This window comes from Neopsephotus bourkii, unplaced genomic scaffold (genome assembly GCF_033783945.1).
Source record: "Neopsephotus bourkii isolate Nb327-2 ecotype Australia unplaced genomic scaffold, CSIRO-AGI_Nbou_v1 NB_741, whole genome shotgun sequence".
NCBI classification, from domain to species: Eukaryota; Metazoa; Chordata; class Aves; order Psittaciformes; family Psittacidae; genus Neopsephotus; species Neopsephotus bourkii.
The window spans coordinates 2,448,915-2,475,979 of record NW_026901239.1 but is presented as its reverse complement, the minus strand read 5'-3'; the positions used below and the strand labels follow the sequence as shown (position 1 = coordinate 2,475,979).

Sequence of the window (27,065 nt, the reverse complement as noted above, 5' to 3'; positions counted from 1 at the left end):
CAACTACAAACATGTTTAGTGTATTATGCCAGCAGGGACTTAAAGCTAGTGCCTTCTTTGTCTAAGCAACACAGCCTTAGTGTTAGCTTCTGCATGTTTTCTTACACCGTTTTCAGATTTTTCTGGGAATTTTGTTGTGGAGTGCCTTGGAGGTAACTTTCTATACATCAGAATAAGAATAAGATACTATTTTTCTCTTAAGGTACTTTTACTGTTGGAGCTGTAAAATATCAGGTATGTATATTTCTAATTCTTAATACCCTCTTAAAATGTATTTTGCTTCTGAATTAAGCAATTCCTGAGTATATGTCTTTATAAAATATGCATTATACATCTGCATAAAATATGTGATACTGCACTATTTGATATTGCAAGTACATTAATAATCTCTAAAACCAACCCCTTAGGCTATTAATTTTTGCTATGCTTTAGCTAGCAAGTACTGTACTGTATTATACTATATTGCTAAAGCACTGAAAGTACTAATTTAAAACATCTGTCAGTTGCCATTTGACTGTTTAAGCCAATAGAGGTAAGAACTGTGGAACGGCTGAAAGCTGGACAAGTTATGGTTAACTGAAATGAGGTGTTAGTGAGGAATATTTGTCATTTTGAACACACAGCTTTACAATATTTTTGTCAGTAAAGCAACAGGCATATGTATAAAATGTCTTGAAACAGAAGCTCTATAATTATTTTGTTTTTAATTTAAAACCAGATTTTTGTAATGCCAGTATTTTGTGTGCTTAAAATGCTGGTTTTCAGTGTATGATGTCCTTCATGCAAGTTGTCAGTGTTTTATACGCTTTTCTGAAGAGCTGTACAGCAGCAAGATGCTGGCCAGTATGGGTGAGCACACCTGAAGCTGAACATCCACTTGTGCTCTGGAAGTACTCCAGTATTTTTTGTTAGAATACAGCCTTTAAGCTCTGCATGATGTAATTTGCTTACAGAAGGGAGAATGTCTTATAAGGGCTTCCAAGAAAGCAGAGCAACATTCTCCAACTTGCTTACTGATCAGTGCTGGATATTTCTGAAGAAAGGTCAAGATGACTTCAGAGATGGCTTTCCTTCTTCACCTGATAACATGCTTGTTAATGGCAGGAAGCAGCCTGTCTCAATTACCCTTGAGAACAGCACACTAAAATCTTCGTGCAGAGCTCCATGGAAGAAAAGGAACTAGTGCAGCAGAGCAGAGGTCTGTCTTTCCAAGCTCAGTAAGTCTGCTGCAGCAAGCCAGGACGGATTATGTTGCACAAATGGAGTGCTGTCTGAGCCAGCACCCTTCAGTGTGCTACCCATGCTTGGAAAAAAGCACCTCCCCTAAGGTAATAATCTTGTAACCTTGACTAAACATTGTTTCTTTGGAGAGTGGGAAGAAGAAACTAACCTAGAGGGCAGCTACTATTGTCAATTCAAACCGCACTCCAAGTTCTGTTTCTTTCCAAACTAAAAACAAGGCAAATAATATTAATGTTAACTTATATTTAGATGGTCAGTCCAAATTGCTGGCAAGTTAATTGTGGAGCAGTATTGTAAATGGCTAATTGAGGAATCAACAGATCACAGAACATGTGCTATCTGTGAAGTTATCAACAGGCAGTGATACAAATAGATGTTATAGAGCAGGAAGCAACTCCAATCATAACTGTTAAGAATATACCCAAGATAGCAAAGTATATCTCATTAGCTTTATCTCTCAGCATGTTTACAGAACCTTCCTTGTCTCCAGTTCTTGATACTGCTCTGCTTCATGCAAGCAAAAGGTAGTAGGTTACCTTCTGTGCAGCTGGGAACTTCTGGAATGTGCGTGTTTGGGTGTTGTGGAGGGTGGATAGTGACCAAATACAGTGGCAAAACTAAGTTTTTTTGCTTCTAGTACCTCTCAAAAGGAACAGTGGAGAGCTGGGAGACTTTTGGAAGGACAGGCTTTATGCTAAAGAAGATGGGGAATTGAATGGAGTGCCTTAGCATTTTTTAGCTTTGTCTAAAGGGATATACTCACCTAAGGCTTGGATGCAATAAGATGATAGATGGGTCCAGTGGGAGAAGCCCTATATTTCAGAGATGGGAATTGGGTGTCTGTTCTATGAGACCAGGCAAGAGCAGAGCTCTCCCTGATCCTAGGCTATGATTACTGGGACAATGGGATCATGAAACCAGGGATTGTACTGACAGGAAGGAAACTTAAAAGTAGTTGAAGGCAAGCTTCCTATGTGGTACAGCAGATGGCCACAGAAGATGGCAGAGACTAGACTTAAATCATGATTCGCAGTTCTAGCAAGCAGCATGAGCTGCAATTAATGCTTTAGAGTTTTTTGGAAAAGGTCTGTAAATTGAGGCTTCTGGACTATGAACTGCCTTAACTGCTAGTAGATGTGTAGGTACTTGCATATCAGGCAGTTCTTGACACAGCCCCCAAAGCAGACTTGCTCCAACGAGGTTGCTTTTGATCACAGGATGTCCTTTTGCTTGGCTTGCAGAACTTGAAAGAGGTTGCAGGTGTCCTGGATCCTGATATGATACTGAAGAGTAAAGCTGGCTACAGTGGCTATGAGAACCAGCCTGGTCAGGAGGTGCTGGGTCTTATGGAGGACATGCAAACAAAGTAACAGCTTCCAAGACACAAGTACAGTGAGTACAGTACAAGAAGAAGACAGCAACAGAAATGGCTCTGAATGCCCCCTTCTGAGATGAGTGGAAAAATTAATTTAAACACTTAATTAAAAGTTACATCAGTCTGTCATGGGAGTAGTTATCATTAAAAGATAGGTTCCGTTGCTTTCCTCAGTGATCCTGATTAACTGGTATCCCACCCTGTTCAGAGACTAGTCACAGTTGGTGTTGAGTGATTCAAAATCACAAGGAGACAGCTTTGCTGGTGGTTAGTTTTGCAGGCTGAATTACCTGAGTCAGAGTAAGTGCTATCACCTGATTCTTTTCCTAAGCACTTCTGATAATGACAGGCCAATGTGGTGATGGATGCATACAGTGACAGTTTTCTATTTTGAAGGTAATAGGTTGACTGGTGACAGCTGCCACAGCAGATAATCAAAGGGTGTTTCACACTGTACTGCATTAGTACCTGCAGTGGCAAGGGGTCTCAAGTCCAAACCCTGTGTGCACAGCTTCCCAAGAAGGTAGCAGCAAGAATAAAAGAGGCCACGCTGGCTGACGTTGTTGCCCATGACGAACATGTAAAGCAAGCAACCAAGCATTTTTGTGACTGGGTTATGTCTTTGGTAAGTAAACCAAAACTGCAACTACCTGCTTTCTTTTGATTCTATAGACTTATTTGCTACTTTTCAGGCTAAATGTGTTTGGACTGAAGAAGTAAAAATGTGACTCTGGATGTGCAAATCTGAGAGCCAGTCAAAACCAGTGTTTGACTCACAGCTCTGTCCTGTTAGGACTAATAGGGCTCAGCCCACAAAAATGAAAAGTGAAGAATAAATATTGCTATACAAAATTACTAATTAAGTTTGCTGCAGAACACTTTTTTTTTTTCCCTCAGAAAAGCCATCCATGTCCAAATGACCATTTAACTGCCTCACCTTGTAGCAATCCCCTTTTTTATGAGATTAATACACCAATGCATGTGTCTTTGTGCTTGCCTTGTCACTGTGATGATTCTAATGCAAGCATACTTGTAAATCAGCTGAAACTATGACACTGAGTTGAATTTAACAATAGTATAGATGGCAAGGAGGAGGTAACAGAAGCAAGAAAGTACTACTACTAAGGAGATGTTGATTTCTTCCCCATTCTGGCTCTCCTGGGGTGGTTGTTCCAGGGTGTAGGGAATTGGAATATTGATGAAGATACTTTCATGAGCTTGCTCAACACCAGCTGTGAAAGGGAGATCACCGTCCCTTCACTTTTCAATGCTGTGAAATTCATCAACATGGAAACAAAGCAGCTCAAGAGCCGGGACATTTCACCTCCCCAGTTAGCTGTCAGGAGTTCTCACTACCTTAGGAACCTGCCCTGCCAGGTTAAGGTAAGAGACCCCTAATTGTTTGGATGGTTTGTGGTGGAACCTCTAGCTCCCAAAGTATGAGCCTCACATGCTTCCTTCCCAGGTTCTTACAAAAGTGAGTTTAAAAAATGGCAAGATGACTTGAGGATAGAGATTTCCAGAAGTACCTTTAAATACTGTTTCCCTTTGAGGGGAGTTGTGGGGAGGGAAGGGAAAAAACTGCTAGTCATTGTCATCAGCTGTCATCTAAATATTGTGTAGTTGTAGGATACAAGATCACCCCTGGTAGACCCTTCAGAGGTGGCATTCAGGTTATGCGATGGTCTGTACTGCCTAAGGCATGAGGGACAAATGCCAAGATGATGAAAGAACATTGCAATAGTTATTTCATTTTTTGGTGTGTTTTTTTCTTGCAGGTCCCTTCCCAAACAAAATGGGAGAAGATCAGGTATGGAGCATGGTATCTTGATCCCAAAACATGGAGAAAACAGAAAGCAAATGAACCATTAAAATAACAAGAGGCCACAATCAACAGCCTTGGGAGTGCAAAGAACTGGTTTGAAAAGGTACTGTGAAAGTGAAAAGCAGCATAATTCTTCTGTGACATAGCTATGAGGTTTTCTCACAGGGATGTATCTGGGCACTTTACTGTACTTGGCAGCCACAAACAGATGTGGAACAGACCATGTTATCCAAGCTGAGATCACCATGGTTCCAACAGGCTCACTGACTTGGATTAGCCGTGGCTTCATGGCACCAATATGTGAACAATAGTCTCAGAAGGCAAGTAAGCACAAATCAGGCTTAAATAGCTGTTGCACATTTAGTTCATTTAAAAATGTTCTAGGGTGTGCTTACTTGGTTTAGTTGTCCTGCAATACCCACCTTGACAAAGGTGCTGGATTCAGCTGTGGGACAAGGTGGTGTTAGGAGGAGTTTGAGGAGCAGGCAGGTTCAGCTGCTGGCCTTAGATGTAGGTTTAGTTTCCACTTTATTAAAAAAAAACATAAATTATTCCACCTTCACACTTAGGACTCAGTACAAAGGGAAAACGGTGTTAATGCTCTAGAGGGCAGTCCTTCCAAAGGTCAAACTGAGGAGCTGCTGTGACTAAAACCATGCCACATGCGAAAGGCTGGCAAGCTGTTGACAAGTGTTGCTCCTGTTTTTGAAGAAAAAAGACAAAGGAGTAATTTTGGCAGGGAGGATGCCTGGGAACAGCTGAGCTCAGAAGAACAGAAATGCACAGGTTATAGTTGATGCTGCTAAAAATAAAGGAAAAGTTTACAATTGAACAATAACCTACCTCATTTTGTTCAGCTCTTCCTGCAAATAGACTGCAAATTAGTGAGGGTAGGTGTGCTTACTTAGAAAATGAAGAATAACTCTTTCTGCCTTGATGCTTGCCAAAGCTGCTGGGGGAAATGACTTTGTGTAGTATACAGGACATCAGATTATGGACCATAGGTTATAATCTGATAAAACCAATTTAATGTTCACAAAGCAACCTCATTGCTTTTAGAAGCAAAAATGAAATCTGAGCTAGTTAGAGCTGTTAGCAGTTGAAATATGTATTGGTTGATAAGTTTTCATGAAAGTTGGACAGATACACACTGTGCCTTTTCTTTAGGCATGTGAAACGTACATGGATATGAAATGTGAACATTTTAATTTTACCTACTGTGGAAATTAATTCAGGAGATAGAAGTCACAGGCCTTTAAGGAAATCCTGGAAAGAAAGGGCCTCAGACAGCCTTTGGTGAGTCATAAGGATCTGCTTAGGGTGTTGTGTGTGTCCCCAGGTTGATGTGCTTGTGGCTATTGCTGTGTTGTCCTAATGTCCTGGTTGTAAAAATGCCTAGATCAGGGACTTGGAGTTTTTCTCTCCTATGTATTGGAGCTTTTGGAGGGGAGGAACTGCTGTAATAGCAAAGGGGGGCTCAGAAAGCAGCTGGGGCTCTGTTGAGCGGGGGGTCTTGAAAGCAATGCTGCGATTCCCCCTGTTCAGACTTGGTGTGAAGGACCAGTCCAAAGTGCCATCCTGGGAACAAGTCTACAAGTATTATGATGTACACCTGGGACTTGTGTAGCTCTGCAACTTGTGTGGCTGGCATTCTTAAATGCCATCAGCATGTGCAAAAGCCTGTGCTATGTGTTAACTGTGGATGCAAAGCAGATTTAAACCTCAGTGCTGGAGAAGAGACTTGACTGAGTTGGATCTCGCATCACAAGCAACAGCTGCAACTCAGCCATAGGTACAACAGATGTTTTACCCTTTCTTTTCATGTATTTTACCTTGTTCTTCAATTCTAAGTATCATTTGAGGCTGCTAATCATGTTTATCTTTAATCTCTTGTTTCAGTTCCTCTGGAAAATGGTGGCTGGGGAAATTATAGAGCTCCAGAGGAGTCAACCAAAGCTTGCAAGAAAGCATCTAAAGATATAAGACAAAACAAGAGAAGGCTCTTCATGACCATGAATTAATACAGATTTCTAAATTTTCTTAAAATGAATAAAACTAGTAGCTGAGTTGCTCCTAGAAGAATATTCTCACATTAGAATAAGCCTTAAGGTAGTTGTGAGTCAATTCTGAAATGGACAGATAGTTTGAAGATTCAATTTGGAGTACTAAATTCCAATCACAAACCACTTGGCTACCTTAGCAATGCTTGGGCTTGGCTAGAAGGCAGTCATGATGTCTTGTGCTGTAAGCTGCTGTCTAGACAAAGATCCTGGTCCACAAACTGCTTCCTGCTTTTTTAAGCTTTCACTTTGTGCTTACTGCTTTACAGAGCAGAAATAAGTGATCTCTGAATTCTCTAAGGTATAACTGGTACTGCAATCTACACACCAACTGAAAAAATGAAACCTTCCAGTTCAAAGTGTATAAGGCGGTACACTTCTGCAGAAGGATCTCAGCATGCCAAAACCTTGCACTGTCAAATGCAGTCTTAGCATAGTGAGGTCACTAAAAACCATAGTCCGTTAGCTATAACTAGACAAGAAATGCCTAATAAAGACATCTGAAGCCTTTGCAGTGCAAGAACTGGGCTGTCCCATAGCCCTTTGGCCTATTTGTGAGTGAAATTGCAGCTTTGCCTTGTTATCATAATAAGCTGCCCTGATAGCTGAATTCCCTACTGTAAAAGAATGCCTTTGAGCTCAAGGATTTGTTCCTCTCAGCCTGTATATGTACTGTAGTTTATGCTGCTAATTAAACTTTTTGGTCTAACTGGAAACAGGATTTGAGGATAAATTTCCACAATTTACAAAGGATGTCTGAAACAACTAGCAAAAAATCCTTCTAACTCCACATTGCATAAGCAACAGAACAGGATTTAGGCAAGGAAGACAGACCTGGGAAGAGTTAAGTCTAAAAGAAGTCTGTGAGGAGATGAAATAGAAATGTATTCCTACAAGTCTGAGGCAAAATGCATTAAGCTTAAATACACTAAGTAATTATTCAAGAAACATTAAATGCAGCTGAAAACCCACCCTGACCTGTGAAGAACAAGGGCCTGGTAGGTAAGTATTGGAAGCCCAAGGGAGAAGCCTTGTCCCACCTTAGTTAGAGAATGAAATGAAGGAGTTCACACCAAGGCATGCATTCTTCCCCCATCATCAGGACTTGCCAAAAAAATCCCACTTGATGTAGCAGCTGCACAGTCTGAGAACCGTGATCTTTCAAAGCAAAGTGTGGTTTATGTTGGCACATCTGAGCCTCCAGCAAGGGGTATTTATCTCATCCATCAGCACTTCCACTGGTTAGAAGGCTGCAGACACACTCCAGGGTGCTTTCAGAGATAAGTAGACCTCACTTACTCCTATTTTACTGTCTCGGCCTTTCAGGTAGGGATTCAGAGGCTAATTTAACTTGCTGTGTTGCTTTGAGTTGCCTAAAACCTGGTTAACACAATCCAGGTTAGTGGTGTAGGCTTCTCCCTTTTAGAAAACATGGAGGGAATGAATCTTGATGCATTGTAAAGCTGAAAAGCATATAGGGATTTTACTGAATGCCTTTTTCTTGTTTCCCAATAGCTGATTGTTCTGCCCAAGGTGATCTAAGCGAGCACTTGATCACAGCTGCTTTGACTTCCTTCTTCCTGAATGCCTCTCAGAAGTAGTCTGTTGGTGTTACTGGGCTTCCAAGATCTGCAGCAGGGTGATTTCCAGTCTTATGGAGGTGAACCTTCCATTGTCTCTAGAAAAGGATGCACAAATAAATATGGAAACTTCATATTTGGGCACAAGGTTCTAGAGTTAGAGGCAGAGCCCCAAGGACTGACTAGTTGTAACCTCAAGAGCTGCGCTGGGAGATGAAATGCAGCCTCACCATGACATACTAATTTCTTACACCATATTTGAAGATGAAAATGTCTGAGATGTTGGTGAGTTTAGTACCTAACCCCTGAAATATGTATAGTTGTGTCAGTAGATGGCAGGAGTTCCAGTATAGGTTGGGGAGCGACCTGTTAGAGAGCAGTGTAGGGGAGAGGGACCTGGGGGTCCTAGTGGACGACAGGATGACCATGAGCCAACACTGTGCCCTTGTGGCCAAGAAGGCCAGTGGCATCCTGGGTTGTATTAGAAGGTGGGTGGTTAGTAGGTCGAGAGAGGTCCTCCTTCCCCTCTACTCTGCCCTGGTGAGACCTCATCTGGAATATTGTGTCCAGTTCTGGGCCCCTCAGTTTAAGAAGGACAGGGACCTGCTGGAGAGAGTCCAGCGCAGGGCAGCTAAGATGATTAAGGGAGTGGAGCATCTCCCTTGTGAGGAAAGACTGAGGGAGCTGGGTCTCTATAGTTTGGAGAAGAGGAGACTGAGGGGTGACCTTATTAGTGTATATAAATATATAAAGGGGGAGTGTCACAAGGATGGAGCCAGGCTCTTCTCAGTGGCAAACAATGATAGGACAAGGGGCAATGGGTACAAACTGGAACACAAGAGGTTCCACTTAAACTTGAGAAGAAACTTCTTCTCAGTGAGGGTGACAGAACACTGGAACAGGCTGCCCAGGGAGGTTGTGGAGTCTCCTTCTCTGGAGACATTCAAAACCCGCCTGGACACGTTCCTGTGTAACCTTATCTAGGTGTTCCTGCTCCGGCAGGGGGATTGGACTAGATGATCTTTTGAGGTCCCTTCCAATCTCTAACATACTGTGATACTGTGAGTCTCTTTGCAGGGAGGCCCCTTTGCATTTCTCTGAGTTGGCATCTTTTTGCCATCTTTCATTTTTGAGTGCATGGTCCATAACTCTGATGTAACAGAATGTAGTTAGGGTAATTTGTCTGTCCTCTTTGCTCTTTTCCTCTTCAAGACTGTTTTTCCTTTGAGAACAAGACACCTTGTATACAAATGACTAGCCCCTGACATACCTGTCTTGAAGGCACTTTTTGCAGTGGTGAGGTAGAATTCTGATCTGCACTTTGCAATATCAAGAGTGATTTAGGTGATCTGTGGATGTTCAAGCTCTGGTCCTGCACTGACTGACAGGGCCTTGAAGCAGTTCAGTCAGGTGGAACTGATCCTAAACTCATAAACCCATTCAGCCTGGATCTGTTATAGCTTCTGCAAGTACATCATGATATTTCTATCCCAGTATTTCAGAAGGCTTTGCCTGTAAGTGTAGGCAGTTATTTAGGGAGAACTTCTTCCTCACTGTGAAGGAGGAAAGAATACAATTATAGACTTGGCTTTTTCTGAGTTCTCATTGAACTGGAACATAACACACAGGCTGCTGCAGAAAATATTTTATTCAAAGTTTCACTAACAAAGCTACAATTAGGGGAGTAAGGTTTTTGCTGGTTTATTTCAATTATGTGTGAAGCCACAGACCAGCCTAAGGTGTAAAAATCAATTTCTGACAACAGTAAGAAACATACCAGCTGTCCCAAAGGTAATGCTGGACACCTTGGGCACTCATTCATGATGTCTCTGTGGGCAATAGAGAGTAAAACACATGTCAGATGCAATAAAGAATCGGCTCCTTGATTTGGGTGGGATTTTTTGTATGAAGAGCAAGTCTACTGATGTGAAAGAAGGAATAAATCCCTAGCTAAGGCACTGCTTGAGCAATTGAGTCACCTTCATGGAATTTCCTGAAGTTTTAAATGCAAAGTGAGGAACAAGAGGAGATATTTGAGCTACCTTGTGACTGAACTGGGAGCAGGAGTGGAAGAAGGCAGCACTATCGGTAAATTAGCACAGAAGGTGAAATACCTAACGTTCTAGAGGGGTTTACTATTCCTGGCACAGCTGAGCTCCTGGCAACTTTGCAGAAGAGTTCAGGGTAGAGTTATCTGTTGGTCTTCTCCAGATGTAGATGCAAGCTAGAAGCTTGCAACAGTCAAAGTGCTTTAGAATGCCCAAATGAATATGACCTTTGAAATTGGAATCCTTGGTCTTATCCCTCATCTTTTTCTCAAATCTGGTTGTATCAGAGCCTTCTAATAATGACACAAATTCTGCTAATGCAGTCAAAGGGTTTTTTTTTTTTTTAAGGTTGTGCAGACGGTTGCTCGAGATGGCTCAGGGAGAGAAATACACATGTTCCAGCAGCCTTGCTCAGATGAAGACTGTTGGAAGACCACCAGAAAGATATGCTCTCCAGTGTTGTAAATCTATGTAGTTCCTTTTCCTTAAAGGGAATTACTGGTTTAGATATGCTTAGGATCTGGTCTATATGGTGATAACATCTGGGGCATACAATAATGGCATTGCAGATAGGTGCCGGGGATGAAGAGTCTGACAACCAGTACCTGCTCTTGAGAGATGGCAGTAGTCTGCTGTTGAAAACAGTATGAAGAAGCAAGTTGGCATTACTCTGGGATCTGGTATTTTGGACACTCTTGTCCAGGTGCTAATGTTGCTATACATTTTTTTTTTATAGGAACACTGAATGCAAGGAGGCAGTGGATTAAGCTAATCGGCATAGCAGGATGCCGGTGTCAGAACTGCTTGCAAGTTTTTCATCTCTCCGTGGTAGAGGAAGGGGAAGTTTGTAGTGTAGCACTTGTCCCGGTTGTAGGTGTAGCAGGTTTCAGGTTCATCGCAGGAGGTGCTTTGCTGGGCCTTGTATATCTCACCACCCAGCTCAATTTCTACAGGATCACATTTTTTGCAGCTGGAAGAGATGGAGAACAGAGCAAGTGTTCAGAGCTGTGATGAGAAGATGCCCCTGGTGAAACCCCCATCTTCCTTGCTGATCTGCACATGGAGCTAGGAGAGTTTTGTGGCCTTTTTAGGTTTTACAAAGGAACCCCCACCTAGATGCTTTTAGTGTTGTCAAACTGCTATTGGCGAGACTGGTCCCTGAAAGGGAGGGTTAAGCAGGCTATGTGTAATTTGCTTATATTTAAGACATATGAGATGAACAAGGGTCAGAATGAAACATTTCCTGTAAGTGTGAGCCCTTTTCATGCGAATTAACCATGGAGATAATATTTCCTGGCCTGGAACAGAATATGAAAGCTGGACTGTGGGGAAAATCTTCCTTACTGACCTTGCCTCACCTTCTCTACTGGCCTTCAAGCATGTTTTTGAGCTTGGGTAGACAATGCTGCTGGGGAGATGAAGTCTTACGAAATTACTTTAGTAAATAATTACTTACAGGTCAGTCATGCGGTAGACAAAAGTGGTTCTGAGTGGGGACAGGGGGTCAGAGATGTTCTCTCGAGCCCTCAGGGGGACTCTGCAAAGGAGGGAAGAGAATCACTGTCATGACAACTGCTTATTAACCAGAACTACTCTGCTGGGAACAATTCTCAGCTCTTGTTGTCTTGTTCAGACTGTTTGCATTCCAACTTTTTTCTGTAACAAAGCCCAGGAGCAGCACATTTTGGCCCTTCAGTGCCCTCAAAGGCAACCCCAAGATGACTGCAGCAATTTTTGAAAGTGCCACTTGGAAGGCTGATAATCCTTTATTTTAAACTCTGAGCTCTCAGATGCCTGAGAGACTTGCAGGACGTGGACATGTTTAATTACTGTTTCCAGTGTTGTGAGCTCTACCAGAACTCCTATGGCTCTGAGCCTGAACTTGGTCCATGTTTCAAAGACACACACACTGCTGTAAGGTTTGTGTGAATAAAGAAGACAAAATCTTACTCTTCAATTGAGACTTGCCTCATAGGATTAACTTCTGTGATAGTTCAGGCATAAACCAGTTTTCCCAGCCTATATAAATAGCAGGCTTGCTTTGAGTCCAGTGTCATCGGCCCAGTTTGGGTTCAGATTTAATCAACTGTAGAAATGTTACACTCTACTTCCCCAGTCTATTATGTAAAGCTACAACGGGACTGCTTAAAACATGAACATGCTTTTTGTATCTGAAGGAACAAAACACACATGGGTTCATGTAAGCTATAAGAACATGAAGCAAAGGGAACATTCCAAAATACCATAGAAAGCAGCCCACAGGAAAAAAACAGTTCAATCCCTTAATGCAAGAACAGGGGAAACAATGTAAAGAAAAAGTAACTCTTATAACACTTCATCTCCATGTAACACTCATCTGCCACTTACAGGATGCGTATGTTCCTCTGTAGGATTTCTTCATCAGGATTTTCTTTGGAGGGGATGAACTTTGAGGTCACTGTTACACACTGACACTTGTTATTGACCAGCACATGCTCCTCGTCCTCAGGGTCACGTGGATAACCTGTGAGCACAGGATATGCAATCCCAAAGTCAAGAAGACAAACCCTGAAACCTGCTTTAGCAGAAAGCCAAGTGATGAAAATGCCAGAACTGCATTACAGATACCATTACAGCATCTGGGTTGATTAAAACCTGAGTTGTAACAGGTACAAATGAGCCTCTTGGCAAAGATGAATTCCACTGTCCTCCCTGCTTCATCTACAGCATGGTTATGTATGCAGAGGTGACAGGACTGGGAAGGAGCAAATGATGGACCTGGACACTGTGTGGCTGGTCAGAGGCAAACATGCAGCAGTTTCTTATGAAATAGGAAGAAAATCCCCTTGCAAGCCTCAAGCTACACCTGAGAGCTGAAGTGCTGCTTTTACCTGAATGGGAGAGGTTACCCAATTCCTTTGTCATGCACCAGGACTAGTCCAGCAATCCAAACCCTAGTTTGGATCTGGCCTCTAAGTAAATGTCCCTGGTTTTGCCAATATAACAGTTTTCCTTAAGTAATATGCTGTCCTTCAAGCCCTTCAGGGAACACATTCCAAAAAGCATGACAGGACACAGCAATACAGCAGCCTGCTGACTTGGCAGTGAAAGGCAGGAGGCCCTCATGCTTGTGGTTTGCAGGGACAGCTGCAGTTTTGATGTTCTTAAATAGAGTAGAATCACCTTCGGTTCAATATGAACTATTGCTATTCAATATGAAACCTGGTTAAAATGGGGTAAAACATCTTATCTGTCACCCAGGGGCTTTTTGAAGGTTCCTGGTTGTGTGCAATACCTTCTTACTGTGCAGGTAGATGGATTTTAAGTAGCTGGTTCTTTGCTTATTATTTGGGTTTTGCCCAAACCAGAGCCTCTGGTCTCTTCACCCATAATAAGCCAGACCTGCTTTTATATGCACGCAGTCATACCCTTCTTAAGGGATTGTTTTACCTCCCTCTGTATTTCTAAATGCTGCTGGAATAATGTTCACAGCCATCACTATGGTATCGCTCTTCCTACAGAATCTTCAGCCTGATTAGAAGTACCAAAACCAGTGGTCTTTGTAAGATGGGGTAGTTTATATTGGGCTCAGCAGGACCTCAGTTCTGAGGACTTCCCTACTCTGCTAGTCCCTTGGCTTAACCGTGGAGGGAAAGAAGAAACAGGCTGATGATGCCTGTGTTCATATCTATGAAGGATTTCAGAGTCATTTTGACTTAAAAGGTTTGGTCCCAGCAGCTGGGTTTGAGTTATCAAAGCACACATCAGTAATGAAGCAGGAACACACATTATATAAGCTCATGTCTGGTTTTTCTCTTAATCTCCATGTCCAAAGCTGCTGGGTTTTATTGGCAACAGACCCTGTTGCTACAGGGTGAAAGGGATAGTGCTCAAAGCCTGTGGGAGCACCGCATGGACTCTGAGGTGGGCTGTAATTTTTCTGATTGTCAGCCACCGTTGGCAGCAGCTTAAATGTTACATAAAGCTGTATGCAAGACCAGGCAAGGACAGGTCTCTGCAGTGTTGACTGTCAGAGCCTCCAGGTATCTAGTCCATGCAATGTCATGCCAATTGCATTCCAGGTTTTCTACCTAAGGTTTCTTACAGCTTCCTTCCTGCTCCACAATATGTTGGTCTCATCTGCTTCCTTTCCTTGGGGTTATTTTCTGTGATCCTTGCAGATGCTGGTTTTGTGAAAAAGGCACCAAAACGGTAAATGATGCCTCAGAGTAACCCTAAAATTCCCCTGGTGGTTACAAACGTGGTTTCTGTGGCAAGCAGCAGCAGAATACTTTTCTGAATAGGCCTGACTGCAGAGTTACTGGATCAGGAAGGAAATTACTTTGCCTCCTTACTTTGGGCAGTGGAGCAAGCCACCATGGGCATATTCCCACAGTCTTCTTTATTTCTCTAAACCATGTCCTCCTACAGCATGTGCCCATTGAGCCCTCTGCAGCAAGGGCTGGCTTTTAGTTTTTTTCTGTACTGCACCCAGCACAACCCAGCAGTACAAATGCCACTGTAAAATGTGACTGTGACCTCCTCAAGTCTTGGCCTTTCTTTTGTCTTATACAAAGTCTCTTGCTTCTTGTCCTTCATACAGACCTTCCTCTGGTGTCTGCCAGTGTATTCTGTGTAACAATGTGTGCAATTCCTTATAAATCCTTAATTCAAAGCCAGTAGTCAAGTCAGATTCAAACGGCTTTGGGAATTGCTCCAAAAAGTTTGGGAACAGGCTTTAATTCATTTTCTAAAAGCATATTAACATACTCTTATGAATATGCAGAGGGTTTTTGGCTGTACTCTAAAAATAGTGTCCTTATTTAATTCCTTGTGTAATGCTCTTGGCTTCAGTAAGCATAAACTAGATATATTCTATATAATGTTTTCAAATAAAAATTACAAAGCTCAAAAAAGGGCGGCTTTATCAGCACTATCTCCATGCACCAACCCAGTGAGGTCCCTTTGGGAAGAAGGTAGTTTAAAATATTTCCTTGTGCCCTTTTAAGTGTCTGCAGGTTAGATTTTCTTGTGCATGTTTCACTGCAAGATAGTGTTCCCTCCCTCCTTAACAGTTATGAGGATTTCAGTATTGGCTGGTCCTGTAACACACTACGAAGCCCAACAGAAGCCAGCTTCAGCACAGCGAAGAAGCAAATGCATTCCAAATATCTGTTCAAACCCTGCTGCAGGTCCAAATGGCTAATTTATTAAAGTAGGAAGAGGCTCAAATAGCCCAAAATTACATTCATTTCAATGTAAATAGTCCAAACAGCAATCCCATAGCTACACATAACTCTAAATTGATCTCCCCTCTAAGCTGCTCATGTATATAATATGTCTCAAGCCATGCATATGAACGGAGAAAGCCAGACTGGGCTGTGTGTTGAACCAACACAGTTGGTGAACTCAACATTTTCTGTCTTTTCAGCAAATAAACTATAAAGCTGGATGCTTTTCACAGGAAGCAGTACTTTGCAAGGACCTGCCTGGGTGGGCAACAAGATGTCCTTTCCCAAAAGTGGGAGGAAATGCAGGGATGCTGCTGTCCATGCTGTTGGGATGATTATCCTCAAGCATTGATTTAATCCCGTGGACCAGACCCACCTTGTGAATGAGGATGACTGTTGTATAGTATTAGTACAGTCAGCACCCATTAGCTGTGAACCACACTGAGAAGCGTGTTGGGATGACAGTCTGATCCCAGTCTAAATCAAGAGTATCCAGAAAATTCAGTGGAGTTAGACAATAAATTACAGTTTAATCGGAAATAAATTTGCTGTAGCCATATACAGGATCACCAGAAAGACTTTGGAATCCTTTAAATCTGGCAGGTAACAGTCTTGCAAGCTTCTTACCACTGCAGAAAAGCAAGCATGCATGTTTGCTGTTTGTTGCTTCAGAAACCCAATGAAAAATGGCTAGAGTCTTAAATTTGCAGATAGTCATGGCTTTTTTAGTCCCAAGGCAGCAATTAAAAACACACAGCTCTGTGGGGCAGAAAGACCCTGAGGTGTCCAAGCAGCACTGAAGTGTGACTGCTTGAGCAGGACTTGAGGTGGTATTCTTGGCTTATAGAAATATTACTGACTACACAAACCCCATCATTGATCTCTTAAGCACAGCTGTCCATGCCCTTCATTTCTCACCTACCTGCCACTAGGATGAGCCCCAAGGAGATGGCCAAGGCCACACACAGCAACAAAGAGCTCTTCATCGTGCCTTCGCTTCTTTTGAAGAACACGAGTAGAGAGCCTGCCTCTGCCTATAAGGGTGCATGGAAATGATACAGCTATCTGTTTCCTAAAATAAAAGCCCAGCCGGCCAGCACAGCCACTGTGGAAAATGTGGCTGGGGACTGAAACCAGGCAAGTTCGCTGCATGAAGACTTCTGGCTTTCAGAGGTGAAGAGAGGCAGATGGTTGCAATATTACTGTGCATTTTTATTCTATTCATCACAAAGTAACAAAGCTGCTGAGTGGAAGCTAGTGCAAACCCACCCTGGTCCTTAACGGACATCTTGTCTTCAGGGCTAGTGGTGCTGAAAAGAAACTCCATGGATTTGCCGGTTAACAAAAAGTTCTGAGTCAGGTCCTGGGCAAACTCTGTGAGGTACTAGGCAAGCAGACTTCTCCTGATGGAGGAGAACTCTGGAGAGGACCTGGGATTTGGCTTTTTTCCCAGATTTGGGATCACTTGTATAACTCTGAAAGCTGTCTTTAGGATGTTTATGTGACTTGCGCAGCAAAGCCCACTTCTTAAGGGAAGCCCAGTCTTAGCAAGGGCCTCCAAACACCTGCACTGGGGGACAAAGGCGGGGGGCAGAGCAAAGTACAAACCCCTGGCCTCTTCTTAGCCAAGGCTATTGCTTCAGTGTTTCCTGAATTTCTCCTCCTGCAATGTGTGTTTCTCTCAATTAACATGAAAAGCACGTGGTAAATCTTCCTGCATCCTCCAGCTTTTCCTTGTGCAGCAGAGCACCAACCCTGTGATCAGATACAGGCTTCTCACCCAGCCCATGCCACCTTGGGCTCACCCAGGGCTGGTTGCTCTCAAGAGGCTGAAGTCCTCAGGCCATGCTGCCAGGCACCCAGTTCCTGAAAGGGCAGCCTGTCACCTCCTTTGTTCAGACCTTGCAGGCTGTGTGTCTAACCCTAAAGGTGTTCAAGTACTCTGGGATTTGTCCCCTGAGCTTTTTCTCCTAGCACAAGCATCTCCTCTGGCAGCTGCATGATGCAATGAGCTGTTGTGTTGCATCACCAGTGCTCACACACAAGGTTTCCCCCGGGAGGTGTGTGTGTGTGTGTGATGGGTGCAAGCCCACCTCCCATCAGGGCATCAGGTTATGCCATAGCTCTTTATAAACCTTGTTCTCTCACTAGGGCTCCATCTTCAGGAGGGCAAAATTTGGTTTTGTTTCCTTTCTCCCTGCCCAGAAAATATTGCCAACAGTTTCATGTGGAGCTCTCTTCTGAAGCAGCAGCAGCAAGATGTTCAATGTGCCCCATCTTTTGCAGAAGGTTAAAAATGAGCCTGGCTAACTATAAGGTGGTAGGGGTGTCTGTCTAAAGCACTATTTGGTTCAGTCATCTTTGTAACAAAATAGGTAACATATTAAAAAAATACAAGATGGTGCGATGCAGGCAGCAGAATAAAGCACTTGCAGAAGAGGCTGGTTCTGGTCAATTTTGCCAGACTGCACTGATAAACGCAGCACTGGTAAGATCCAAGCACAGTCATCCATGACCATTTTCAAGCCAAAAGGGAGAGACTGAGCAGAATTATATTTAGTGTGATTCTGTTGATTTTGATGGGTTTCCCCAACTGCTGGTGCTCAGCACATCTGAATTTCGGTTGCTAAATCGATATGACTGCATACAGGCCCTTTGGGCTGTATATGGTGGCACAAGAGCTATTTTAGTCCCAGTCAGCCACCTGCATGCCTTTGAGCATTTTGATCTTGCTTGCAAGCTCTTTAGAGGAGGATTTGTTTTACGGTCTGTTACTTTTATGGACTACCCCCTTTTTACTGTGTGACATTCTGAATTACCAGAAAATTATCTGGGGAAGCAGACATTAAAGAACTGCAGCTGTTTGGTAAGGGGCTGGCAAACATCACTGTCAGAGGCTAGTGGAGGAGTAACTGAGAATTTGAAAAGAAATGGGAACCAGCCTTGTAGTCTCAGTCTCCCTTCACTTGTCCTGTGCCTCCCATCACCCCTGGACTTGTTGAATGAGTTTTCCAGGTCAGATGCTGGGTAGGTGTCTGGATAAAGTGAGGCAAACTTGTGTCTGTGTGTGTCCTTGCCATCCTGGGTGGGGAGCAGGAAGGAGGACAGCTGCACCATGGCATGGGCCATGTCCAGATAACACACCCCTGCTAGCAGTCTGTCCTACGGCTGGCTTCTCTCCTCATTTCTCACTTAGAAGCAAAGAAAGTGGTGGGTTAAACCAGACCTGCAGTGGTCACTGATTACTGTATTGGTTGGTGGTGATTCCACTGATGCTTATAGCAAACCCCTGTGGTTTGGCTTGAGCAGTTCCCACTAACTGGATGAACTGATTCACATCAGATATCGTTTCCAGCTTCATCAGAAGTGGATGATGTTTTCAGCAAGTCCTGAAGAAGGTTCACGTGTCTGTATAAGCAATTTCTTTTCTGCTCTTAGACATTAACCTTGGGCTGAGAGGTAACACATCAATCCATTTAAATCCAAGTGGAATTTTGTCTGATGTTAAGGCTCTGAATTTTGAAAGGGCAAGACTTTAAAAAAGAAAAATAAAGTCAGATGAGGGCACTGTGTGGTGAGGGCAGTTACATGGCAAGTGTCAGGGACGCACTGAAGGCCTGGGCTTCTGTAGGTCATGCTTACAAAAGTTACCTGGAATTTTAATGACACAGAAATCAGCTGCAGGCTTCTCTGGGTGGACTTCACGTGGGATTAAGTAGCAGGATTACAAAGCCCCATTAGCAGAGATGGCTGTGCTTTAGGGGCCAACTAGTATCAAGTGAGGATTTCCACTGAGGTGTGGCTAACAAATCAAATTAATGCCATGTCTCACCAAAACCAATTGATTTTTGTTGCTCTTTGTTATGCAGGCCTGTATCCAGGGGAGGTGGTATCTGAAAACCGGCACAGATGGATTTGGAAAGGGTGTCTTAGCCTGAAGTGAAACACATCTTTGGTACAAGAGCATACATGGAAAATGTAGACCCAGAAGTGACTATGTAGACGTCAGAAGAAAGGCTCCTAAGTGAGACTTGTCTGCTGTCAGACCTACCAGCATTCCAAGGGATCACTAAAAAGTGAGTAAAGTTGTGCACACATCGCCATCCCCCCACTGTTTCAGTTAGCTTTAATATTTGCTTGGCAGGTCTTTTTCCACAAGGAGGTGTGCAGGAGTATTTATAAAAAACACTGCACCTGTTCTGTGGTGAGAAGGCACCTGCACTTGTACACAGAGCTCCTCTTGTGGGCATGTGTGCTTGCCTAATTTATCAGGCTGTGGGTTTCTGAGCTCAGACTAAACTCAGCACTGTGCTCCCCTCTGCTCTTGTGGCACAGCTACCTGCATCTTCAGAACAGACCGCCTCTGGGTGGCCCAGTAGTAATGTTAAGAGTGGGTGATGGGAAGCACTTGGAAGAGTTCATGATCTCAGATGTGTCCACAAAGGTTTTCGAATACTTCTTTTTCTCTCTGAAAGTTTGATGTGATTGTAGGGTAATAAGACGTTTCAGTAAACAAGGGGATAGATGTCAGGTGCACTTGGTATCTTGCTTTCCACCTCCCCCTTGTTGTAAGCCTATATAGACAGCACTTGTATGTGTCTGCTTTTAGACAAAGACAAAAAACTCTGAAGAAAAAAGGCACTCTTTTACTTTTGTGCGGCATTATTCGCTGCTGATACCTGCCACGACTGAACTAACTCCTTGCTTGGGGGCTGCCCGCATGGCACAGCTCCTCAGGGCTCTGTATTACTCTATTAAAAACCTAATAGTAGAAGTAAACTCAGTTATACTCCAGACGCTGCCTGGGACACCACCCCCCCCCCGGCCTCGGGCCGCCACGAGTCAGCCCCACCGCGCAGGTCAGCCTCGGGGCGGGCACGGCGGAAGCGGAAGCGTCGGGAAGCGGAAACAGGGCACGGAGAGCCGGAGCGGAACCATGAGGACGCGCCGCGGCACTCTCCTGCGGCCGCCGGCAGAGCCGGCCGAGAAAGAGGAGGAGGATGTCGGGGAGCAGGCGGCCGGCGGGCAGGCGGGCTCCGAGGGCCTACGCGACGAGGTGGAGCAATTTCATGAGGCACAGTTCCAAGCGGTGATGGCGGCCCTCGAGAGCGGGGAGGAGACCGGAGGCAGCGAGGAGGAGGAGGAGGAAGTGCTGGGGCTGCAGCTGCCCGAGGACAGTGAGGAGGATGGACACGGTGAGGAAGAAGAGGAGGAGGAAGCACAAGGGGTGGATCTTTTCCTGGACCACAGTGCAGAAGAGGATGGAGGTGAGGAGGAGCATGATGGGGAAGGTGAGGAAGAGGAAGGTGAAGATGAGAATGGGGAAAGTGAAGAGGAGTTAGAAAATGAGGTTGAAGATGGGGATTTGTCCATGGAAAGTGACTTGGAGGAGCGCCATCAGGACACCAAGCTTCCTCATGAGCTCTCCTGGGGCCAGCGCAAGCAGCTCTACTATGACACAGACTACGGGAGCGATGCTCAGGCCAAGGGCAAGCGTAGCCAACAAGAGGTTGATGCTGAGGAGGAGGAAGAGGAGCAGGAAGCTCAGGTCATCCAAAGGCGGTTGGTGCAGGACTTGGGGGAAGATGATTATGGGTTAGATGTGATTCAGGGCTATCTGGCTGATCAACATAAAACCCATGACAGCAAAGGGCAGAAGATTGACAAGGATTTGCAGGCCCTTTCCAAGAAGGAGCAGCTCAAGCTGCTGAAGCAGGAGTCCCCTGAGCTCCTGCAGCTGATTGAAGACTTTGAAATCAAGCTAATGGAGCTCAAGGATGAACTGCACCCACTACTGCAGATGGTCAAAAACGGCACTATCCCGCAAGGGAAAGGCAGCCGCTATTTGCAAACCAAGTATCATCTCTACTTGAATTACTGTGCCAATATCAGTTTTTATTTGGTCTTGAAGTCAAAGAGGATGCCAGTTCATAATCACCCTGTTATCGAGCGGCTGGTTGCTTATAGAAATATAATCAATGACCTAGCTGTTATAGATCAAAAGCTGTCCTCACAAGTCCGTATGCTTCTGAAAAACTACTATGATAAGAAGGAAGACAAGTTACGGAAGGAGAAGAAATTTGCAGTGTTTCTGCCACTGGATGTTAAGAAAACCAAATCCAAACGTGCTCCTGTACTTGCTAATGGCCGGGCTTCTGCTGGTGAATCCTCCGATGAGTCGGACCTGGATGAAGAGGCTGCCCTAAAATACTACCAGATGATGGAGGAGAAGTTGAAGCTCAAGAGAAGGAGAACTGAAGATGAAGACAGGCTTGGAGAAGAAGCAGTGTTGGATGGAGAGGATCCAAATAAAAAGAGAGGTGTCACTTACCAGATGATCAAGAACAAAGGCCTCACACCCAAAAGGAGGAAGATTGATCGGAACCCCAGGGTTAAGCACCGGGAGAAATTCCGGCGAGCCAAGATCCGCCGCAAAGGCCAGGTCCGTGAAGTCCGGAGGGAATTGGACAGATATGCCGGAGAGCCATCTGGCATCCGCGCGGGTGTTAAGAAAAGCAGGAAGCTCAAGTGATAGTTCTTTTTCTGCATTCCTGAGAGCTGCAAGCAGCACTGCTGAATCCAATAAAGATTTTATAAAAGATTATGTGTTTTTCCTTATTCTTAAGCAAACTGGGGTTGGGGTGGTACTTGGGTTTGGGTTTTTTTCACAGGCTTCTTCTAAGAAGGTGCCACCTCTAAAAGTAGCACAGGACCCTTCCTCATCCAGCCTGTGGCTTAAGGTGTTTTCTTCCATTGGAATGCTGTCATTTTTCTATACTGTAAATGTTGGGTTTGGGGGGCTGCAAGGGATGTGTCAAGCAAAGGAAATAAAGTAGGCTGTGTGAGACAGTGGGGAGATGGGATGGGATGGAGTGACCTCCTGAGGACAGGTTGTGAATAAAGTTGGTGCAGCTGTCACCTACTTTTTCCTTTTTACTGTCTTGTTTTGATCCATCCTTTTTCTGTGTTGAACTACAGAATGAGATGCATATGGTTATGGTATTTAGATGTTCTGATTATCTCCTCTTTGCCTTCATGTTTTGGAACTAACTACTCTGAGGATCTCTTAAATCTCTACTTTTCTAACTAAGCAGAAAGCTATTACTGTTTCCCCTCCTCCTGAATTCCTTGGTGAGAAGCCAAGCAAAGACTTTCCTGCATTTCATAGCTGTTTGATAAATACATTAAATGCATCTATGATAAATATGTTGTCTGCTGTTGTAGGTCTAAAGTAGCATTGATACAGAAACAGATGAGATGTAACATCACTTCAGTTTGAAGGTAAACTCATTTAACTGCACACTGAATTTCTGACTGGGAGCTCTGGTTTAGGCTGTAAAGGAGGAATGACTAATGAATTTTTCTTAAAAGCTGAATAAACACTGTCTCAGGTAAGACCTGCACTTGAGCCTGGGACAGTTTTCAGGGAGTCCATCTTTGTGTTCCAGTAGCATGTGAAAGGTACTGCTGTCAGTTTTGCCTGTGAAATCATTTAAAGGGAAAGAATGTTACAGAAACCCTGGTGTATCTAGGTGGTTTGTTTTGGGTTATGTTTTGTTTTGAGGGGTTATTTTTGTGTGCTCTGCTCATTTTCTCCAAGCAAAATGGGTTTCCATAGGTTTTTATGTCAACCTTTAAACTCTAGGCCTGTTTCTGCTAGTATCATGCTGTTAATTGCAATTCTGAAGCAATTCTGTTGATTTTCAAAGTTGATTATTAAAGGGGGAGGTAGAAAAACAATTATCTTAAGCTGGGAACAGGAATAAGGAGACTGTTTGTAGTCCTTTTATGTCCTGGATCCGTGGGATGCAGAGCTATGCATGGTGATTTCAGAGGGAATTCTGGTATAGTAGGTAAGGGTATAGAGCAAAACAGTGAAATGACAAGTTCTGCTGATCTGCGTGTTTGCCCTCTGCTGCTTACAGGGCAAAAGGCATCTAAATGCTCCATGATTTAAAAAAAAATAAAAATAAATAAATAAATATTGCACCACAGAAATGAACTACAAAGCATTGGGAATCAATCCCTGCCATAGAATTGCCTGAGTCATGCAGGCAAAGTTGAAGCTTTCTTTGAGAAGTTGCTGAACATGTGTTCTCATTTGACAATGCTCTCTGCAACTTGATGGGCTTAGGTGAGATGTGAAACATATCAGCTGTGGGAATAAAGATATCCTTCACCTGTGCTTTCTTGTCTTCCCTTACTGTGAGCAGCAGCCAACAGACTTAGCCTCTTGCTTTTCCCAAAGAGAACTGCAAGACTTAGAGCCAGTTCCAGCATTAGCATGGAGGGAGGCAGAGCTTCCCAAAACTGCACCTTGTATTAACACTGTGCTGGGATCATGGTGGAGGCCACCACTGATAATGCCAAGCTACGCTCCTGAGGTCAGTGAAAAGGTAACATGCTGGATAAAAAGCAGCTTTTTCTGGTGAAGAATCGTGTATAACAGTCAGCACATGGGATGAGAAAAAGATCCAGCAGATCTCAGTACAGCACTTGCCCATGTACATTTCACGCTTTGTACAAAAATGAAAGGCTGATGATGGTTCATAGATCTGCAGTGAAGCTGTAAGTATCCACGGCAGCTTTGTGGTCCCCTGAAAAGCTTTAGGCAGCTGGCATGTGAAATTCTGGCAACTTCCATCTGAGCAATAAATAAGAGAAATACTAAATTAGTGCACCATCACAAACACGTTCCCAAGGAATGTAGCGATTGAGGCCACACAGAAGAGGGAGCTCAGTGTATTTGCACACCCAGCACAGGAAGCCAGCAGATGGCCCAGCACTGTAATGAAGATTGACCACAGCATTAAGTTCAGTTGATTAGTTCAGAGGTTGGACAAAGCCATGAATAACTCACTCCCATATAGTTTTATGAATGAGTGATTGTGGGAAGGCTATGAGTATGGCTATGTGAGGGAAGGCATTGTGATGTCCTAAGAGATGCTTCTTAGAGGGATGTTTTGAGCTGAAGGGAAATCCTTGGTGCTAAACAGGTTTTGAAGATCCCTGTGAAAATGGACACGTGCAAATAAGGGGAGGACCATGGATGGTGGTCAGGAAAATAAGTGAGAAATGGCGCAAGGTTGTGATTAATGCTGTTTTGGGGTTGGGATTTTTTTGGCTTCCAGCAGTACTTCTAGAGAAGGTTCTGATACTGCCAAGTGACACTGAATGGCATTTGTCCTCACCAGGCTCCTGCTTAGTGAATGCTGGCTGCTCTGGTCGGAAAGGGCTGGTGGTGAGGTCTGCCTCAACAGCACCTAACACAGGTTAGCATTTGAACACTCAGGCAAGTCACATCTCACGTGAGTTGCCCCACGTGGCCGTGGAGATACCTGCTCCTGCATTGTTACAATGCTTCAAGCAAGGGGATGGAAATTCAAGAGACAGTCCTTTGTGCTCTTAAATGTGAATGATTTGTGTTTAAAAAGCACATAGCCAGTGTGTAGCAAGCGCTAAGGAGAGGTTTAAGGTGGTCTGTTATCTTTCTACATGGCAGTCCTTGGTGGGCGACCAGCATCTAGAGAAAGCCTGGCTTGCCTTTGGAAGCATGGGCAGAAAAAGCACAGTGGCAGAGAGGTGGACAGTGCTTTTTCTGCATCACAACCTGAAATTTCTATTGCTGCAAGGTAAGCAAAATACATTGAGTAGCTTACACAGAAATACTCCTTCTGCTACCTTAAATTTTCCTAAGGTTTTCCTCATTGTCTTCCATAATACTCTACCACAGTCTGGGTGTTGTTTCACTCTTTCGAACACTGGAAAACTGAAATTCAAACATTCAGCTTTGAGATTTGGAAAACGAGTTAAAGCACCTGTTAAATCAGTTGCAGCAAAGCAGCAACATGTTTCAGCTTCACCACAGGGCACTGAATAGAGAATATTCTTTAGAAACAGGCAGATTCGTGTTCTCCCTTACTGACAACACTACAGTCCACACTAACTGCCCTGCCTTAATGAGAAGTCTTTATTACTGTCTTCAGAAATAATATCCTATGTGAATTTCCAATTGGCATGGTCTATGTGGTAGTTGTGATAGTAACGAACATATTTGGACCTTGTATTTTCACCTCTTGTCAGAGAATGGGAAAATGTTGTTGATGGGATCTTGCCCTTGGGAAGGTGAGGGGGAGGTAGGATGTGGTGCAATAGGTTTTCTTTGTGGGTGAGTTAAAGCATGTGTGAGTCCAACTTCCTTGTTGCTGTATGAAGGGGTTTCCTTAAGATTAAAATCTGTGTTTCCTTGTGCAGGCTCTGGTCCCATGAAGGTATCTTTACATGTACAAGGCTGCTGCTTCCTTCCTTCTAGGCCGGTGTAGAAAGAGATAGTGAAATACAGGTGATGAGATAGCATTTAACTGGAACAGGGTGGGTGGTGTTTGTAGCAGGGTGGAAGGCTTATGGTAGAAGCTGAGGTAGGTTCACCTTGGTTTTGATAAAGCGTGAGAAAGACGAATTGGCAGCAATGACAAAGGAAGTGTTACGGGTATGAGGCTGGAGGCAAAAAATCCTCTCAGAAGGGTGGACACAAGGCTCTCTCCATACCGCCTGGAGTCTGGTGGTTCGGTTTTGGTCAGTCTACGGTGAGCCATCCTTCGGGGAGCGGAGGCCTGCTGCCCCGGGCCGAGGGGAGAGCTCCTGCCCGGAGCAGGGCCGGGCTCGGGCCGCTGCAGTCACGGCACCGCCGGGCTCCGGGCCCCGGGCGGCGGCAGGTGGGCGCGGGTCAGGTCTGCGCGGCGTGTGTAAGAGGGCTGCGGCGGCAGAACCAGCCGCCCCTCCCCGCAGCGGGCGAGGGCGGACCGAGGCGGGCCGCGGCCCTGCTTCCCGGGCGGGGCGGGGCCCGGCCCTGGCGGCGATGGCGGAGGCGGAGCGGGGGTTGCTTGTGCCGCCGCTGGCTGAAAGTTCCCGGGACGGGGACATTGCGGAGCTGCCCCCCGCCATGGAGCGGCGGGGCGAGCCCGGAGAGGGGGTGGCGGCAGCGCTGAAGGAGGAGGAGGCGTCGCCAGACTCGCCGCCTGCCTCGCCGCCGTTCTTCCTCCTCTACCCCGGCCATGGAGGCGCCGCCGCCGCGCCGCCCGGTGTGTGGAGACCCCCGGCGCCCCGCGGCGGGGATCCCCTGCCCGTGCTGGTGCTGAGCTATCCGGGGTCGGCTGGAGCCCGTGAGTAGCTGCGGGGCTCCGGCTCCTCCCCTGGCGGCCGGAGCTTCCCTCGAGGCGGGGTGGTGCGGGTGAGGAGGGGGGGGCCGGGAGGTGCCTCGGCAAGGCTGAGGGCCGCCGGGCGAGACGGGGGCTCCGGCGGCGATTGGTGTATGGAGCGGTGCCCGTGAGGGTTTGAAGGCACCCTGCCTTTGGCTTAGGGTGTAGTTATGGGGTGGGCAATACCTGCTGGGGCATCCGCCCGGTGCTAGCATCGAGGGCAAGCCGAAGGCGAGGGCGTTTATGCGGGGTACTTGGCAAGGCTGAAGAGTGTTGCTGCCTGTGGGGCGGGGTGGATGGGTGGCAAAGAGTTTTCTGCTTTGTAAGATTACTTGTAATGTTCTTGCGGTGTATTTGGGTAAGCCGGAGTACTGTGAAGTAGGTGTTGTGTTTTAAAACCAAACAAAAACTATGTGTATGGGTGCATATAGAAGAGGTCTCCCCTTTTCAACCCATCCATCTTGAAAGGAGTGGATAGGTGCAGCTTCTGGGCTTGGGCCAGAGTGTGGGTGACCCACCTCTTTGCC

At 45.0% G+C, this 27,065-nt stretch overlaps 4 protein-coding genes across 9 annotated transcripts in view; 3 read left to right on the top strand and 1 right to left on the bottom strand.

Annotated features, from left to right (window-relative positions):
- On the top strand, nt 1–5,142 carry FAM47E (family with sequence similarity 47 member E). The gene is given in 7 exon segments (XM_061354680.1): nt 1–1,219; nt 1,221–1,328; nt 2,484–2,601; nt 2,604–2,634; nt 3,092–3,242; nt 3,794–4,000; nt 4,396–5,142. Coding segments are annotated over 7 exon segments (1,032 nt in total). The 5' UTR covers nt 1–961; the 3' UTR covers nt 4,555–5,142.
- Nucleotides 5,143–10,632: 5,490 nt separating this feature from the next.
- Nucleotides 10,633–16,451, bottom strand: JCHAIN (joining chain of multimeric IgA and IgM). The gene is made up of 4 exons (XM_061354679.1): nt 16,263–16,451; nt 12,498–12,633; nt 11,587–11,667; nt 10,633–11,100 (listed from the first exon to the last, which is right to left on the bottom strand). Exons 1-4 carry the CDS (start codon nt 16,324–16,326, stop codon nt 10,899–10,901), a joined length of 483 nt encoding a protein of 160 aa, XP_061210663.1. The 5' UTR covers nt 16,327–16,451; the 3' UTR covers nt 10,633–10,898.
- Nucleotides 16,452–20,265: 3,814 nt separating this feature from the next.
- UTP3 (UTP3 small subunit processome component) lies at nt 20,266–21,942 on the top strand. The gene has a single exon (XM_061354678.1). The coding sequence runs from the start codon at nt 20,277–20,279 to the stop codon at nt 21,870–21,872; it is 1,596 nt and encodes a 531-aa protein (XP_061210662.1). The 5' UTR covers nt 20,266–20,276; the 3' UTR covers nt 21,873–21,942.
- Nucleotides 21,943–26,173: 4,231 nt separating this feature from the next.
- RUFY3 (RUN and FYVE domain containing 3) overlaps nt 26,174–27,065 on the top strand; it is a 43,884-nt gene continuing 42,992 nt past the window's right edge. For 4 of the 6 annotated variants that reach the window (XM_061354657.1, XM_061354656.1, XM_061354658.1 and 1 more), the window contains exon 1: nt 26,174–26,502. In XM_061354657.1, coding sequence (XP_061210641.1) covers nt 26,199–26,502 — 304 coding nt within the window. In that variant the 5' untranslated portion in view covers nt 26,174–26,198. The remainder of the gene's footprint in view (nt 26,503–27,065) is intronic. The other 2 variants (XM_061354663.1, XM_061354664.1) reach the window with 2 other exon arrangements.